The sequence below is a fragment of the Salarias fasciatus genome, chromosome 12 (assembly GCF_902148845.1).
Source record: "Salarias fasciatus chromosome 12, fSalaFa1.1, whole genome shotgun sequence".
Lineage (NCBI taxonomy): Eukaryota > Metazoa > Chordata > Actinopteri > Blenniiformes > Blenniidae > Salarias > Salarias fasciatus.
This window is the reverse complement of record NC_043756.1, coordinates 5,657,344-5,674,655: the sequence shown is the minus strand read 5'-3', so window position 1 is coordinate 5,674,655 and position 17,312 is coordinate 5,657,344. Positions and strand designations below refer to the sequence as shown.

Genomic DNA, 17,312 nt, shown 5'->3' with positions numbered 1-17,312 from the left:
CTGGAAAAACCTGGACTGGATTTTCAATGATGCGCTCGTTCTCTATATGAACAAGTGGAATGGATTCACGGAAGGGCTCTCTCAGCTATGAAGTGAGGGGAAACTGACAGATTATTGATCATGTTTAAGCAAATAATCAACGCTTGTATGATTGTTCACTTAAAATCATATTCCAGCCGCTTTATGCAGAAAATGAATTTTGTAAAAAAATAAATAAATAAATAAAAAAAAAATTTTTTTTCTTAAAGAGCACCAAATTATTTGGGGGGCTTAAGAATGTTTTAGGGTGGCTTCAGACCCCTAAAATAAGCCTAACAACGCCACTGGGCCAAATAAACAAACAATTCCAAACCTCTGGGTTTATTAACTGCTGCTCTAAACGTGTACATGTTACCTTCCATCCTTTCATATTGCACAGCGGGGATGGGAAACGATCATCATTGTGAGGGCGACTAAAATCTCATCCTCACTTTCGAGCCGCAACCAAGCACACCCACCACAGGAAACATCAGAGTTATGGCTGAAAACTTCATCAGAATTTAATTCTAATATAAATAACTTCTGGTGGAATCTGTTAAAAACACAGAGCGATTGGTGGCGTACACCACTGCGAGGTCTCCAGCCCACCACAGGGCAAGTACAGGCACACAGGGTCAGCATAGGACTTTATATGTTTTCTTTGTGTGTGTTTAGGTTTTCTTCAGGTCACTCCTGTTTAATCCCATTAGCTGCTCATGTCTTTATTCAATTCAGGGTTGTGGGACACAGAAAATTGGCAAGCACAGGGTACACTCTGTACAAGTCATCACAGGCCAAAACACACACACACACACACACACACACACACAGGTAAATAACCGCAAACACAGGCTCTTTGACTGTTGGAGAGAGTTGAAAAAAAAAAAAAGCAACACAGGGAGAACATTCAAACTTCATACAAAAAAATGTCCCAGACTGGGATTCACAAACCGTTCCATACCCCTGTACCACTAAATCTCAAGGATAGAAAGAAGAGAGATCAATTTAAATAATGCAGGGCATAGAAAACAGGACTGGAGGAGCTTGAAAACAGTAATTGTGATGGCTGTAACTCTGTGTCTCATCTGTTTTGTTGAACTCTCTTGTCCTCCTTCGGCTGCCCACGCATCAGAAATCCCAGTAGAGGCGGTTTGTTGGGCACAAACTCTAACCCTCGCCACATCAAAGGTTACTGCGGTCAGCCGCAGTGGACATTATGCAGATGTTCAAAGCACACTGTAATCTATAAAGTGAGCATCATCCGTAAAAGCAATTTACCTCGCTCATCTCTAAACCGAGTGATCCCTCCTGAGGTTAAGCCCAAGGGCAAGGCTGAAATTTAATTTACATGTGATAAACAAAAAAGATTGGTCCCACAGATTTGTTCGCCTAACGTGAATACGTGCTCAAAAGATGGAGTTATATTAGCACGCAGTAGGAGAAGGAGGTTATTTTATCAGCATAGCTTGGAGAGTACAAGATCTGACTCAACCAATTAGTGGCCTGGGAGTGATGCATTAAATCAGGGATGTCACTCAATCATCGTTACAACCTCCAGGAGAATATGCAACAGGACCTGTCCAGGGAGGGCGTGCGGCCAGGGGGAGTCATTATTAGAGAGCAGATCAACTGTTGCACATCACTAAACAAGGATAAGCCCGAATCATACCAGAAAATAAGGTCAAATAAGGATCAAAGCCCTTAAACCCACACTGATGGGACTTACTAATAGGATGTGTGAGGAGGCGAGGGAGAGAAATATCAGTGAGCTGCAGTCTGGGGCTGAATGCACCCATGGCTGACCCTTTATTGACCCCCCAATGTGCCCCTTGAACGAGGTCCATGTGACAGGAAGGTACACTGGTATATTGATGCTCTTCACCAATCAATTTAGAGTTGTGACAGATGCAAACATGATTTGATGGCTCATGCATGAATGATGTAAGAGGGGTTTGTGTTTATTCGGAGTCGGTGGCAAAGTGTCACATCTGTGCAGCTTATAAAGATGGCAATCTTTTGTTTTTTAAAGATGTATTTAAAAGCTATTTCTGTCACCATTTATTCTTTTCTCCAATATTAAAGAACTTGAAGAATTTATACAAAAAATGAACTCACACACACACTGTCAGTCACATCTATGGATGCTCTTTAACATACATGTTTTGGAGGAAACACACATTCACACATATGGGGGGAGAACGTGCAAGCTTGACCTGTGAGAATCACGTGGTCTCAAACCACACCTGGATCCTTTAAAGGATTATTTCCAGGATCAAGACTGACAAATAATAATAATAATAATAATAATAATAATAATAATAATAATAATAATAATAATAATAATAATAATAATGTCAGGACAATAAAAGTACATAATAAACATAGCAATAAGCACTTTGAACTACACCCAGACTCTTGCATCTGTTCAACTGAGTCCAGATTCTCAAATAAAATAAACCAAACTGGATTATTTGACAGGTTCATTTAATTCTGTGCTTCCAAAAGGTTTTTTTTTTTTTTTTTTTTTGTTTTATATTGCACGGGTGTGTTGTTTTCGCTAAGACGTGATGAGTGTGTCGTCTGCTCTGCTGGGGGGGGGGGGGGGGGGGGGGGGGGGTTCTAGCCTCCTCCGCCCGCTGCCATTGGTCGGACGCTCCACGTTGCACGAACCTAAACAGCAGCGTAAAGCAGAGAGACGCCGGAGGATGAAGCAGCCGGCGCATCTTCATCACCAGAGCCAGGCGCACGCAGGAAAAATCAAAATAGCACAAATAAGGGGACGGTGACAGATCAGACGGATTGTGCAGGGGTGGGATTTTTGCAGCAGCGGCAGCAGACAACCCGGCGCTGTTTTCATTTTCTCCTGCCAGGAAAACACCGAGCCCCATCATGGGTTTGTCCTTCTGGTAGTCTAGCCCGAGCAGCAACGCGAACGCCGCCTGCCTCTGCAGGAAAAAGCAAAACAACACGATGGGATCCAGACTGAGCAGACAGAGCAGCCTGGACAACGAGAATTTCTCCAAGAAGCGACGCAAGCTGCAGGACGGCTCCGGGGAGGGCGACCGGGGCAGCCGGGGCGGGGGGGACTTTCTCTTCGCTCTGATGCTGAAATCTGACAAACTGCCCGGGATGCTGCGGAGGACTAACCACAGCCCCTACATGAGGAGAGTGGCGTGGATCAAGGAGATCCAGAAGCTGCTCCGTGACCGCAGGATAGATCAGGCAACAGACGTGCTGAAATTACTGAGGAAGGTAAGGAGAAGCTGCACTGTGCACATCTCTCCTCACCCAGAAGCAACAGATTTAAACACCTGGGGGCTGTCTTTGTTCAGAAATGCAGATTATTTTTTTTTATCTGTGCATATGGTGTGAAATCCAGTGCTACAGGTGCAGGCTGCGTCCTCTGACCTTTTGGCCTCTTTATGTCTCTGCATGTGTGGCCTCCCTCCTCCTTCCTGGAGCATTTGTTGTTACAGAAAGTGGGCCAGTGTACCTGTGACACACTGTTTGTGTGGCAGACACAGCATGTGAGTCACCCCAGTGCGTGTGTGGGTAAACGTGCTCTGTGTTGACATGAGATTTGAAAGGATTGCCTGCATCCTGAATGGGGGAACGGCAGAGCAACATGCTGTGTGTCATTGCATTACCCAAAATGTAATTATGTCTGAATGGGATCCAGATATTTTCACAAGCACCACGAACAAATAGAGTCCGTCCCATCGATATCTGTCCGTGTCTCTGGCTCTATAAGCCACGTCTCACCTCTCCGTAGGCTGTCCGAATGCTCCCATTAGAGTGACCTGCCCCCTCCTTTCCTCTCTACTCTTAATGTGTGTGTGTGTGTGTGTGTGTGTGTGTGTAATGGCCTGGCTCTGCAACCATGTAAACCTCAGACTGCTGGACAAAACATTATTCCTCCTCAAAAGGTTTCATTAACACATACAGTACTTCAAGGAAGAAGGTCAAAGAAAGGAAAATCTAGGCCACCGTGTTTTTTCCTCTCTGTTGTGAGTGTTTGTGTTGTCCAGTGGAAATGTTGGGGGGGGGGGGGGGGGGGGGGTTTCTATTTTTCGCATGACTTGAGACATTTTCCATCCTCTGGTGCTGATGAAATTCTTTCAAACCAGCCAAATTGCATCACGTCTGAAATGCACTGTCACCAATCCAAAATATCAAAGGGGCTTGTTCCTGTTTGGTTTTTTTGGGGGGGAAGATTGGCAAAAAAACACGTGATGACTGCACATTTCTTGCAAATATCTCACAGTTTTTGCTTCACATGGATAATAGATACAAGTCGTGCCCCAGAATATAAACTCCCCTGTACTGATTCAACACGGCTGGATCTCAGGAGGAGGTTTGTTTTCACAGCCTTTTCTCGCCTGCGACGGATATAAGACACACGTGAAAGATCATGTAGGTGCATCGAAAATGGGAGCGCATCCTCTGTGATCTCATTTGTTTGCTTGCCCTCTGGGCCCCTCGTCTGTCTTTTAGCTGTCTTCCAAGCCTGTGTTAATTACTCTGAAGCCTTGACACAGGAGAGAGTGGAACCTCCTTAATCAAACTGAGGAGATAAACTGGCGAGGCCAGGCTCCATGACAGCCACATCACAGGGGACACAGGCTCACTTCCTCCAAATGAGCTCCACTTTTATTAAATGAGCCTTACTTTATCTTTACTCGCAGCATAGCAAGCAGGCGGATATCTGAGAGATCCTGTTCTCTGAATTTAAAAGGAGTTTGTGGCGGAGTTAATTGGTGTGTAACAGTGAGCACGGCGTCAGATTGGAGAAGGATCAGAGCTTTGCTGCGTATGTGGGAAAGATTCCTGGTTCCGTGTCACGTTTGCACATGGCAATTGATCGTGTCGAGACACAAAAGAAGGGATATTTTTATACCTCCTCTCTCAGAAAGGCAACAGCAGCATCTTCCTCATTGGGCCTGTGTTTACCGGTGCCCTTGTTAAAAGGGGACCTGCTAACACGAAGCTCCCATCCTCCCCTTCCGACTGTCTATTACAATCAATGCTGATTGTGTTCAGTGTGTGTGTGTGTGTGTGTGTGTGATGTCTCAAAGGCTTCGTCTCTCATTAAAGTTACACGGGCCGTACGAGTGCTTGCTGCCGTAGTTTCCCTCATTAGGATGTTGACGATGGACGTGTTGATGAAGGCGAGTCGTACAGTTCGGCACACACTGCTGACTGCTGCTCGTCTCATTACTCCCGAAAGGTCAGCTGACATCTCGCCTCTTTTTAGGTGATTTGACTTGGTTTTGCTGAACGTCCTCCTGAATTCATCGTATTTACGAGTCAGACACGACCGCTGTGAACCGATCACATTCACGCCAACACCAAAGTCCAAATGTTTACACTGGGAAAAACTCACAGCTGCAGAATGAACTCAAACCTCCTGAAAGGTTTATTCAAAGTAGTGAACTACAGCAGAGCATGAATGGTGGCGGAGATCACCTAAAGTGGATCTATGGGTTTCATAAAAGCAGTTTTCTTTGTGCAGTTTCTGCAGTGACATGTTGGGAAAGTCGTTCACTGTCATGAAGGTGTGATCATGTTCCCCTCTCCCCTTAGATTTCACTTTCCTACTATAGAGGAAAAAGCGTCTGTCTCTTTTTATGAATATTTAAAATGAAACACTTCTTTTATCTCTCCATTTGGAGTCACGGTGCCTTGACACAGCAGAAACCTGTTTCCGTCCCTAATGCTTTTATCTCTTCTCAGGTCCAAAGTCACTCTCTTTCCCTCAAAATGGTGTGTTTTCACATTTTCACCTCTGTGCTGCTTATAATTCGCCCTATGTTGCTTACTTTGGCAGGATCTCGGTTTAGAGGGCACTTCACTCAACGACATCCTGTACAAAAACGCGGCCTTCCTCAATCTGGTGGACCCGATCTCACATGAGCTGCTGCTCAGCTTGGCTCGAGAGATGCAGTGTCCTAAGAAGGTCAGTTTGTTTTCCCTGTGTTGTTCTGGCTGCACCACTCGCACCACAGCCACATAAATCCCATCTGATGTTAGCATCTGAACAAAATAAAAGACATATCTGCCCTATAAATTTTAGGGGTGAAGAAATGGTGTCTTAGCATCAAGAAAAATCAAATTTGAAAATGTTATGAGCTTATATTTCCACTATGAGACATCTTACAGACATGAATAGCTGTTCTGTATGAATCCTGAAAAACAGTATTTTTTTTGAGGATTGTTTAATTTTTCATACCTGGATACTGAAGTGACCCAGTAATATCTGAAAAAGCCTTGAGGAATCAGTCAAATTAGCACATCAAATAGAGAAAGACTTGTTTTACGCTGAGACAAATTCATTATTCTGAAAGTTTCACAGCCACCAAACCTGAATATTGATTTGTGTGTGTCTGTGCGCGTGTGCGTGTGCGTGTGTGTGTGTGTGTGTGTGTGTGTGTGTGTGTCTGTCTGTCAGCAACTACCTGGTAAATGAACTGAAATCATCCATGTTTACCAGAGCCTGTCTCGAGTCTCCCCTCTCCGGTGTACTTCCTGTGCCCCACCTCCCGATGCGTGTTGCATGTGATTAGATTTTCTCGCTCTAGTAAAGCCGCTAAATTGTGTTTTGTTCAGGAGACGCTCAAAGCTTTAAGGGTAATAACAAATAATTTTCCCTCCGCATGTGAAAGATGTCACGGTCACAGGTTGATGGCTTTTGAGAGAATGAAGGAAGCTTTGCAGCATTTGACAGTGTCGACATTTTGATACGATCAAGGTGTTTTCTTATGCAGGAAATCTCACCCTGAAAGCTTCTGCTTCACTAATGGTGGTCTCTGTTCTGTGAGTCATTATTAACACTATATTCTGCTCTCTTTGTACAGGATGCAGACACCATAAAGTCTTCAGATAAGATTTGCAGACAGCTGATCTACCACCTGACCCCGCACTCAAAGTGGCTGAGGCAGAGCATGTCCAGGCGGAAATCCCAGGCCTGGTAAGCCCTCCGTTGCAGACATTCAATCCGTAATAAATCAGCAGCTCCACACAACAGAGAGCAGCACTCGGCTCCGTGTCCAGCGGCGGAGATTTCAATCTTTGTGGCTGACATTGAAATAGGACCGAGCGAGCCGCGGGCTGACCTGACGGGAACATCACTGGAACCACAGCTGTCACTCACGTCTTTTTAAGTGCTACAGTCTTTGCAGTGGCTGCGCGCTGCTGCTGCCAGTTTTGCAGCAATGGATTTGTCCACGTGTTTTCCAAAGTAAAGATGGGAGGTTCATGCGAAAGTGTAATTGTGCTCATTCTGATTAAAGAGCGGGTCGCTTTTGATGTGCAAATGATGAATGCCGAATGAGCTTGTGCACAGTTTGCTTCCCATGTTGCCAAGGTGTTGCTTGGTAATCCTATTCATGAACAGAAAAAGAGTATTGTGTTTCTTTCACATGTAATTGCTTATTCTACAGCTGGGTAGACACTGCAAATGATGCCTTCATTTTGCGGAGATGAAAATAATCTGGGGATTCAGAGGGAGACAAAGCCAGCTCAGTGAGATCAGTGGAGTCCATTCTGAGCCAGTCAGAGGTATCAGTGTGCAGAATCACAGGGAAGCTGAGGCATATTCTCAGGGACCTGGTGGGATCAGCCACTTCACTGTCGAGCCAAACAAGAAGGGCTTTGTTGTTGTTGCTCATGGATGTTTTATTCAGCACTGAAGAGGAAAGACACAAGATTTAACCGACACTGACAGCATCTCTGACAAATACGTTAGATGAATATGATTGCTGGATTCCTATAGCTGAAGGGCTTTTTTTTTCCCCCCTCCTTATTTTTATACTTAGTCATGTTGTTGGCTTCATGAACCTGCAGAGAGACGGTCTGACGCCGCCTGAGACAGCAGGAACAACATGAATCATTAAAAGAGAATTCCACCCTAAAACTGAAGATTACTACAGGAGGTGCTCGTGAACAAAAAGCTGTCGTTGCGAGGAAGTGAGGAGGACCAGCCTGCTGACAGCAAAGAGGAAATTTTTCCCTGAAGACCATTTTTTAGATTTGCACTAGTTTGGCACTATGTATTTAAATGAAAATCCGACCAGTGTTTGTTGTTGGGATGATTATTCTTTGTGGTTATCGTCAAGGTTGCAAACATTGGTGATGCTACACTGCAGTCAAATCTAGAGAAAAATGTTCCCATCACTTGACGTTCTCCCACAAAAGGGGTTTAATGACTATGTAACATGTTAAAAACTGAGTTATGAAGTTGTTTGCAGGCCCTGTCTGTTGGATTCTTCAAAACAGAGTAAAAGATGGTGCCGGTGTTGGTAACTTGTCTTCTGCTGCTCTGAGTTTAGTTTTTGTTTTAGTGTTTTTTGATATTTGGCACTTTAAAGGACGAGTCTCTACTGATCTATGACGGCCAGCTTCTTTTAGATCTGGCTACTTGTCACAATGGTGGGCATAAAACTTTACCCTCCACCTATTGGGAATCTGGGCTCACCTGTTCCAGGCCTCGGCTTTACCCCCCCAGTGAAGGTGTGTCCCCCGGCAGACAGGAAATGAATTACCCTGCTCCTTCATTGCGCCTTGCCGTTTCCTGGACTCCATTGATGTGTATTTGGCACCTGTTGCTACCCTGGATAACGCACTCGACCCTGTCGCCCCTCCTCTCCTCGGCTCCGCCAACGCAGAGCAAATCTCCGTCACCTCAGGACGCTGCTCCCCAGGCACCATCTCCTGCCAGGACTGGCCTGGTGAACGCCAGATCTCTGACAAGCCAAACTTTTATCCAGAGAGATTTCTTCGGCTCCTGTGCGCTGGATTTCCTCTGCATGACGCAGACATGGACCGGTATCGGGGAGTGCAGCGCCTTTAACGAACTTGTACCGGCTGGCTGCTCGTACTTCAACTCAAGAATCTTCCTCAGCTTCTCTTTGCTGTGGGATTCCACAGAGCTCAGTTTTAGGCCCACTGCTTTTTTCTTTGTACCTGTTGCCACTAGGGTCCATCTTTAGAATGCACGGTATCTTCTATTCTGATGATACCCAGCTTTATGTTCTGTTAAAAAACAACGAGCCCTTCTCACTGACACCTCACTTTAGTGTCTTGACAGTTTGAAGGCCTGGATGGCATTAGACTTTTAAAAGTTTTGATGACGAAAAGACAGAGGTGATAGTGTTTGGCCCCAGTAGTTACTGTGGACTTCCTCTTGTTGACTTGGGCCCTCTGGCTCCAACAAGCCAACAGTTTTAAACCTGGGTTTAAAGATGGACAGTGATTTTAAACTCGACTCATAAATGACCGCATTGTTTAAGTCCAGCTTCTTCCACCTTAGAAAATTGGCTAAGGGCATGTCCCTGCCTCACCTCTCTGAGCTGCTTCACTCCTACACTCCCGCTCGGTGCCTCTGGTCAGCTGATCAGCTGCTCCTGGGGGTACCGAGGTCCAGACGGAGGCTCGGAGGGGACAGAGCTTTTTCTGTCATCGCCCCTAAGTTGTGAAATAAGTTGCCACTGCTATTTTTTAAAACAGAACTTAAAACACATTTTTACTCTTTGGCTTTTAACCCAGTTTGAGACTCTACTCCTCTTTTATTGTTGCCATATATTTTTTTTTAATGTATTTCTATTGATTCTATTGCTTATGCCCCAGTTTTTAGGTTTGTTGCCTATTTATGTTCAGCACTTTGTTGCAACAGTGGTTGTTTTAAAGTGCTTGATTAATAAAGTTGAGTTGAACAGTTTATCATGCTCGACCAAAGATTTACATTCACACAGTAATTCCAGCTGTGTGATGTTTCCAATCACGGAAAAAAAGAAAAAAAAAAACGAATTTAGCTGACAGCAAAATCCATGAATTATGCAGACGACTATAAATTAATAATTGGCTCCATGATGTAACCTTAACATTGCAAATGCCAGCGCGCCTGTCTGATAGCGAGTCAACGTGCGCGCTGGTAAAAACCGCATGAACTTCCCCGTCACCCTGTCAACTGGCGGATAGCACCAGTGATCTTTTTACAATTTACCTGCCGCACCAGCCTGCAGCTCAATCCAGCTAAGACACTACATCTTGTACTGCTGTGCTTTAAGCTAAGCCAAACAGCCACATGATTATCACACAGACACGATCAGCAAAACGCAAAACAAATTTTACAAGTAATCCATGGTTTTATCTTTGCTTAGCTGCAGGAAAACTCTGAAACAATCCCACCTCTGTGTAGTTTTTCTTTGCTAAGTCTCAACAAAAACAGCTCACTCTTTTTTTTTTTCCAAGCTGCCAGATTGTTCATCCCTTCATTATCCAGCATTAGTTTTGCACGCCAGCTGCTCTAAATACTGTACACACGTTTCTGACTGAAATGCCACTGCAAATCTGAATTTCACTAATCCCTTTAATCTATCTAACTAGTTTGTTTGGGTTCGCCTCGAATTGTGGAGTTCTTCCTGCTTTTTTCACCTCTGATGGAAAAGCTTCACAGTGGGCTGAATGGAGGCAGTGACCCAGAAACTCTGCAGAGACGCGCTTACCTTAAGGGTAATTTCATGTGAGCGTGGAAATTGCCAACACTTTTGTAACCTTTTTCCACTCTTTTGATTCCACACTATCTTCCTGTTCCATCAGTCTCATTTGACCTTAAATCTGTTTTGATTCATTGTCGCCTGAACTCTCAGAAGCATAACAGCTCCAAAACTAGTTTTTCTGAACCTCGCTAACCGTATCTGGCAACATGTGCATCTCTTTATGGTTTCTTCTAGACAAGCAAAGGTGAACTGAAGAAAATACTGGAATATAGTTGGAAAGGTGGTGCTAATCTTTGAAATGTTATTTTTGTAGTATTTATTTTAATAGTCCAAAAAGCATGTTGTTAACCTCCTTTGCTTCAGGAAAACATGCCACCTGATTGATGCTTTTATCTTAAAATAATGCATATGTCCTATATATAAATGGTCCTCATAAGCGTATGGGCTAAAACCCATTTTGGGATTTTTTTTTCACAGACAAATCTTGTGGTTTTAGTCATTTTTATGCCACTTTGCAAGAAATCTGACTATATAATGGTATGATTTTATCTATCTTGATTTATTTAACAGCACCTTAAAATAAAATTGTTGAATTTGAACATATTTCAGTGAGTGCCCTACACAGTTTTCTGTTTTTTGGCTTCTTCTCAGATGCAACACTATAGATTACATTGGTTATTGCAGCATGCCGTGCACGTTAGAGCTTCCTCAAGAGAGCATCAGTCACTTTTGACTGTCAGCCTCAAGAATAAAAAACAGATCTCACAAGAAGATGACAGAGAAACTCACTGAGGTCAGTTTTTTTTCCCCCCCAACCAAAACATTCACAGCATAATAATGTGTCCTGGTGATATTTAGGAGCAGTAACTTGTCATTTTTCATACTCTGCAAACTGTGAGGTTGGAGCCAGTGCAGCATGAAGGACAATGCGGTGGTGAGACCGCGTGTGTGATAGTTAATCAGTTTTCCAGACCTCTCGATGTGCGTGTCTCGGTTGGATCCTGCAGAATAAGCATTTCGGGAAATAAGTGCGATATGTCAGTGAACTGATGTGATTAGACCGCTCATCTCAGGAAGGCTTCACCCATCAGAGGGCCGGAATGAATAATAGAGCAAAGTGTGAATGTAAATGACTCCACAGACAACAAAATTGTGTGAGCCGTGCCATGATAGCCCAGAGGAAAGCCGAGGAGAAAATGAACTCCCGAAAAAGGCCGTTTGTTAGCAGCTGCTTTTATCCACCTGCATTTAAACAGTTTTAAACAGTGTCACTTACTTTCTCATTTTTCTTTTTGAAACATCACATCAAGTCATCTCAGTTAGCACACTGACTCCTCAGATATGCATATTTACTTCTAATAAATCGAAACGGTGAGTGAGTTTACACCTACTGAATTGAAACGCTGCCTCATTATATGAGATCGCTGACACATGGAGACTGATGAGGCACACATGGAGGCGAGCGCCGCACTCCGCTTCTTCTCTTTAAGTGGGAATACTTAATGGAAGACTTCATTATTTAATCCAAATTTAATTTATTACTTAATTTTTGAATGGATATTTATTACTTTGCTTGATTGTTGATGAGGTGTGGTGGCGCTGTCACTGAAATGTTGATTTATGTTCAGAGAGATTCTGCTCTTCTCCGCTTGCTGCTTAAAATGTCCACAGAGCAATTTATATGGAAGGGGATTTGATTTATAGCCGACAACACTACACTCGTGAGCTATTTGTTTCAAACCGTGATTGTCATTTAAGCCGAGCTTCGCTATCAGCGGTTGAGCGAATGTAAAACCCAGCAAAAGGACATCTTCTCATAGTTATCAGCGACACTGTCGTTTTTCTGGTGCCCCATTAATCTGGAGGAAGGATGAAAGAGGCTCCCAGAGAGGACACCTCAGACATCCATTTTTTTTTTTCTGTTTTCTGAGCCCAGAAGGATGAGTCTGTCTGAAAAAGAAGGGAGCGTCGTGATCAAAACCTATTCACACCTGCAGGGGAGCCTCTGCCACAACCATTAGGACTCCTGTGCTTCTGGTGAAGATGAGTTTTCTGCCATATAAAGGGCTGCGAGGGCCAAACAATAGACAGAGGGAGCGCTGTGCCTCACAAGACTTTGATGAAAGTACAGCAGGCTTGACAGATGTCCTTATCCCACAGATTTCATGCTCAACAGCTGATTAAACTGAGTTTTTTATTTGCGTGAGTTCACAAGTTAGAGGTTATACTTATTCTGAGGCTGTTTTTTTTTTTTCCTTTTTCCATTTTTCTACTAATACCAACATTTCTGTTTATCATCGTCTGCTTTTCGTATGAAGCAGCCGATCCCCCATTTTCAGCGCGACCAAAAAAAAAAAAAAAAAAAAAAAAAAAGCATTTCAAAGCATCAGGAGTGACAGGTACTGCAGTGGATGTCACAGTAAGTCGCCCAGTCCCCGAGGGCGGTTTAATCCACTCTGACACCGAATCAGTGTTACAGGCCATTTCAGTAACAGCTCCAGCTAAACACACCGCATCCTTCCCGTGCAGTGGATACGAGCGCCGGCAAATGGGGTTGACTGAAAACAAAAGGGCGAAGGAGTGTGTAAATATTGCATGCAGATTTTCAGCTGCAGCAGCAAATGCTAGCAAAAAGGTCAGAGTATTTGTTGTGTTGATATTCAACCTTAAATCTTGTGTGTGTGATACCATATCCTGAAAGGACTTTTAAAAATGATATTCAAAGGGCTTTCTGTGATGCCAGTGCAAGAAAACCACCACAGCCAAAGTGCACAGCATTCATTCATCCATTTTCGATCCTGTTGTTTCCCCGTTAGGGTTGCAGGAAACTGCACTCAACCGCAGCTGACTCCAGGTGAAGGCAGGTCACGAACTGGACAAGTCACCATCCCATAACGCAGCAAATGCAGCAAGACAGACCGTTTCAGGGAGATTGAAATCACCAATTAATCCCAAACACAATTTTGAGGACTATAAGAGGAAACCCTGAGAAAACCCATGCATGTATGAGGAGAACATGTAATTTCCACTTCCAGAAAAGCCCCCAGCTGGGGATATTCTTGCTGTGAGGTGAGCAACCAACTACTACTCCACCGAGCAGCCCAAGAGTGGCTTTACATGCATTCATTTCTTATTTATATTCAATTATTTTAACAATCTGCAGCTGTTCCTACAAATGTGACAGTCTTCAAACTTAGTTCAGAAAAGTTTGCAGTATCTCTTTTTTTTAACTTCACAAGTTCAAAAATGAAGTGAATGATCGTTGTTGTTGATACTTTTCCTAAGTTTTTGCCAGATTTCACCCACATCTGCCGTCGGGTGGCATCATGCCAGCTGAACGAGGGACTCATTTCTTTCCCATCTCATAAATAAAGTATCCGTGGATGTCAGTTTCCATCCTCATTTCAAATCATTTTCTTTTATGCAGAAACATTCCAGGCTTTGTGCAGTAAGGAGCTCTGTGTTCCCGGTCTGTCCGAGCCGCTGGTTGGTTCGGATGTTTTGGCTCCTCTGTTTACTCTAGTAAATCCCCATGCTGGAGTCTCTGTGTCCGCCTTCCGCTCCAAGCCGGACCAGTCACCCCCTCTTTTATATGGCACAGGAAACACAGCAGAAACACCATGGACTTGTTCCCAAGTTATGGCGGGGGAACATATTCCAATATGCTTTCATCTCCAACTGTAATGATTTGTGTTTTTATATAAAAGATCAAATCAAGTAATAATGATGTTTTTCCTTCTGGTTCCCCAACAGTCTGAAGACGACTCTCCAGAAGAAGCTGTCCAGCGACTCAGTCGACTTGTCTGGCATTCCTCTGTCCACCCGTGACGTCCGCCAGGTCGCCTTCTACCTCCAGAACAACAGAGACAGTGTGGTGGCTGTGGACATCAGCTTCACCGAGCTCCAGGACGAGAACCTGAGGTTCCTCCTGCCTCTCCTCGGCTCACTGCCCAAACTCAGCACCCTGGCGCTCAACGGCAACCGCCTCACTCTGGCAATACTCAAAGACCTCACAGAGATGCTCAAAGACCCGAAGAAGTTCCTCAGCCTGGCCTGGATCGACCTGGGGAACAACGTGGACATTTTCACCATGCCCCAGCCGCTGCTGGTGGCATTACGCCGGCGCTGTAGCCTGAAGAGCAGCCTGCCCACCATCTACGAGTACACGGAGGGCCAGCCCTACTGCTACCACCTGGAGACGTCCATCGAGGAGCCCAGCCACTACGAGGAGGAAGAGGAGGAGGAGGAGGAGGCGGAAGACGACGAGGAGGACGTGGGGAACAAGTTTGAGCTGGAGCCGTGGGGCTTGGGGGAGAAACAGGTCTCGAAGGACTTCACCCTGCATTACTGCGAGAGGTGATGGGGTCTTTCCTCCCTGAGGCTCTTTCAGCTGTGGTTGGAAATGTTTCCCGCAGCACTCCTGTTACCTCCTTCGCCTTCTCGCCCTCACACCACGAGCCCGCTCACCCTTTGAGGCACGGGGGGGGGAGACAAGTGCCCACATTGTGAACTTCTCGTCCCGACACGGCTACCAAGCTATTCCTAACCATCTCCGAGTTAAACCCACACAAGACAGTGACAGTGACGGGACAGCCGCGGCGGCGAACTTACTGTGTTGGTGGATGGTGCTCTTGGGAACAAGGTGCGGTTTCATTGGAGGGGGGCTGGAAGTTTTAATGATCCAGTGCACTCTCTCTCTCTCTCTCTCTCTCTCTCCTTTCCTCCCTCTCTCAGTCTTTCGCTCCTTCTGTCGCTCCCTGTCTCTCCCTCTGTGATAGCGGTTGCTGAGGAGCCAGGCTTAAGGAGGTTTAGATCGGATGGAGCAGCAGCATCCCGGTCTGTGGCTGAGGTGAAACTGGAGTTTTTGTGAAAACGGTGGGTCCCTCTGGGCTCTCTGGCAGGACTGAGACTATCTCTGGCAGGCAGGGCCTAGCTCCACATTGTGTGTTCTCTGTTAATCTCTCAACAAAAGCTATGACACAAGTTCAACAGACTATACAGCCGACGAACCATCACGTGACGCCGGCAAAACTGCTAGGTCGACTCTTTGCGTGTTCCCCCCCTTTCCAAATGTCCACTTGTGAATACTCGCGCAGCTCTTGTGTAGATGTAAATGAGGACACAAAACATGGCTCTGTTGTGTTTCCACGGGCTATTTTTGTGCACTTTGGTGAACAAAGCAATCTTAGAAGACAACAGGTAGGACTTAACAATGGGTAGCTGTCACTGATTGTTTTTGTACTTGCCTAAATGCTGATATTCACCTCTTGGTAATTATTGAGCTGTTGTAGTCGTCACCACAGTGTTTCAGTACATTAATGACACTCCAGCTATCGGTTGATACGGCCCACAACGACCTTCCTACTGCCGTTTTCTCTATGAATATGTTGTCATTTCCATTTATCGATGCTGTACTTCAGTGGCTTTGTGTTTGCTATGAGACACAGCCATGACTGTTATTTATTGGTTATAGTCTGTCAACAGTAGCACATAATGATTAAGTTAGACTGAGCAGAACACTCTGATGCACTTTAAGGCACTATTCTTTTGATATTTATTTTTCACTTTTAGCATATACTCTGCGTATAATGTTTATAACTGCAAATGTTTGGAGTTGAACGGATACCTCCTCAAGGTGAAATGCTGACCAAATGGCTCTTGATTGTTAGAAAGATCATTAAATACCACCATATATATAAAATAAATGTTTAATGTCTTATATATGTGTTTGTAACAGTAAATTGTCTGTTCGCTGCAGTACTTATTTGTTATTGTTTTGGTGTTTCGTCTTTTGTCCAACTCAGTAAATATAATAACAACTCTAATGACGATGAAACTGAGTCCAGCAGGAGGTCCAGCAGGAGGTCTCCTGCTGTAGGCTCGAGCTGCAAACAACCGGCTGACAGGATTACACAATGAAACAGAAAAAAAGCTGAGTAAATGCGATTTCCAGACGGAGCGGACGCCTTATGTGTCGGAGGTTCAGTCTGAGCGACGGCGAGCGCTGTCCACTTGGTTTGGAGTTTATGTTTTCATGTGTCAATGTCAAACTCTTCTTTGTTGTATCCTGTGTGTATTTGTCTCATGTCAAACACTGACTGCCAATAAAAAAAAAAAAAAGATGAGAAAAACTGACAAGTGATGCCTGGCTTTCTTTTGGTGACCTTTACATCATGAAAAGGAAACGATCGGTACATTTGGGTCTTCGGCAGAACCCCAAGTAAACAAAAAGAGGATTTCTGTTTGTAGATTAGTCTGAAAATAGGTCAATAAACTGAATCAGTTTGGACCGAGCAGATTGGGATTGGTTGTTGGAGTGTTGTACTTCTTTCCGAGCCAGCGGATGATCTGCGCGGCTGTGTGGCGTCAGGAAAGCGCCCGAGCTGCCGCCGCTTGCCAGGGAAAGCGGGGTGGTGATCGCATGAGGCCCTACCCATGATCCACTCCTGGCAACCTTTTGTTGCTGCTGCCAGACATGGTAATGTGGCATTTGCAACAGGTGGCACCTCTAAGGTCAAGGCACAGTGTGACTGTCACACCCCCCGGAGGTCCAAATACCATGTGACAGGGCGACGCAGCCCACCTTCAAAACCACCAGGATCCCAGCATCTGACCTTTACCGTCCTGTAGCACACGTTAAACAACCATTGTCTTCTTCATTATTGGGTGAGTGGAGCGTGAGCTTGCAGGGCTTTAAAGATGACGCAGGAAGTGCATCAAACTTTGAGTTGGGACGCTGCTCTTGCATGAGTCAGTGTTTGATCTTATTATTGTGCTCCAGCTGCTCCATGCTCAGAA

At 44.8% G+C, this 17,312-nt stretch overlaps 1 protein-coding gene across 1 annotated transcript; it reads left to right on the top strand.

The window, feature by feature from the left end:
* Window positions 1-2,717: 2,717 nt before the first annotated feature.
* lrrc75ba (leucine rich repeat containing 75Ba) lies at window positions 2,718-16,649 on the top strand. Its single transcript, XM_030104029.1, has 4 exons — window positions 2,718-3,270; window positions 5,846-5,974; window positions 6,873-6,985; window positions 14,268-16,649. The coding sequence occupies exons 1-4, from the start codon at window positions 2,989-2,991 to the stop codon at window positions 14,872-14,874; spliced, it is 1,131 nt and encodes a 376-aa protein (XP_029959889.1). The 5' UTR covers window positions 2,718-2,988; the 3' UTR covers window positions 14,875-16,649.
* Window positions 16,650-17,312: the final 663 nt, after the last annotated feature.

Coding starts and splice junctions, on each gene's coding strand:
- lrrc75ba (XM_030104029.1), top strand. CDS start 2,989: ATGGGATCCAGACTGAGCAGACAGAGCAGCCTGGACAACGAGAATTTC. Junction 3,271..5,845: donor TGCTGAAATTACTGAGGAAG/GTAAGGAGAAGC, acceptor TTACTTTGGCAG/GATCTCGGTTTAGAGGGCAC. Junction 6,986..14,267: donor AGGCGGAAATCCCAGGCCTG/GTAAGCCCTCCG, acceptor GTTCCCCAACAG/TCTGAAGACGACTCTCCAGA.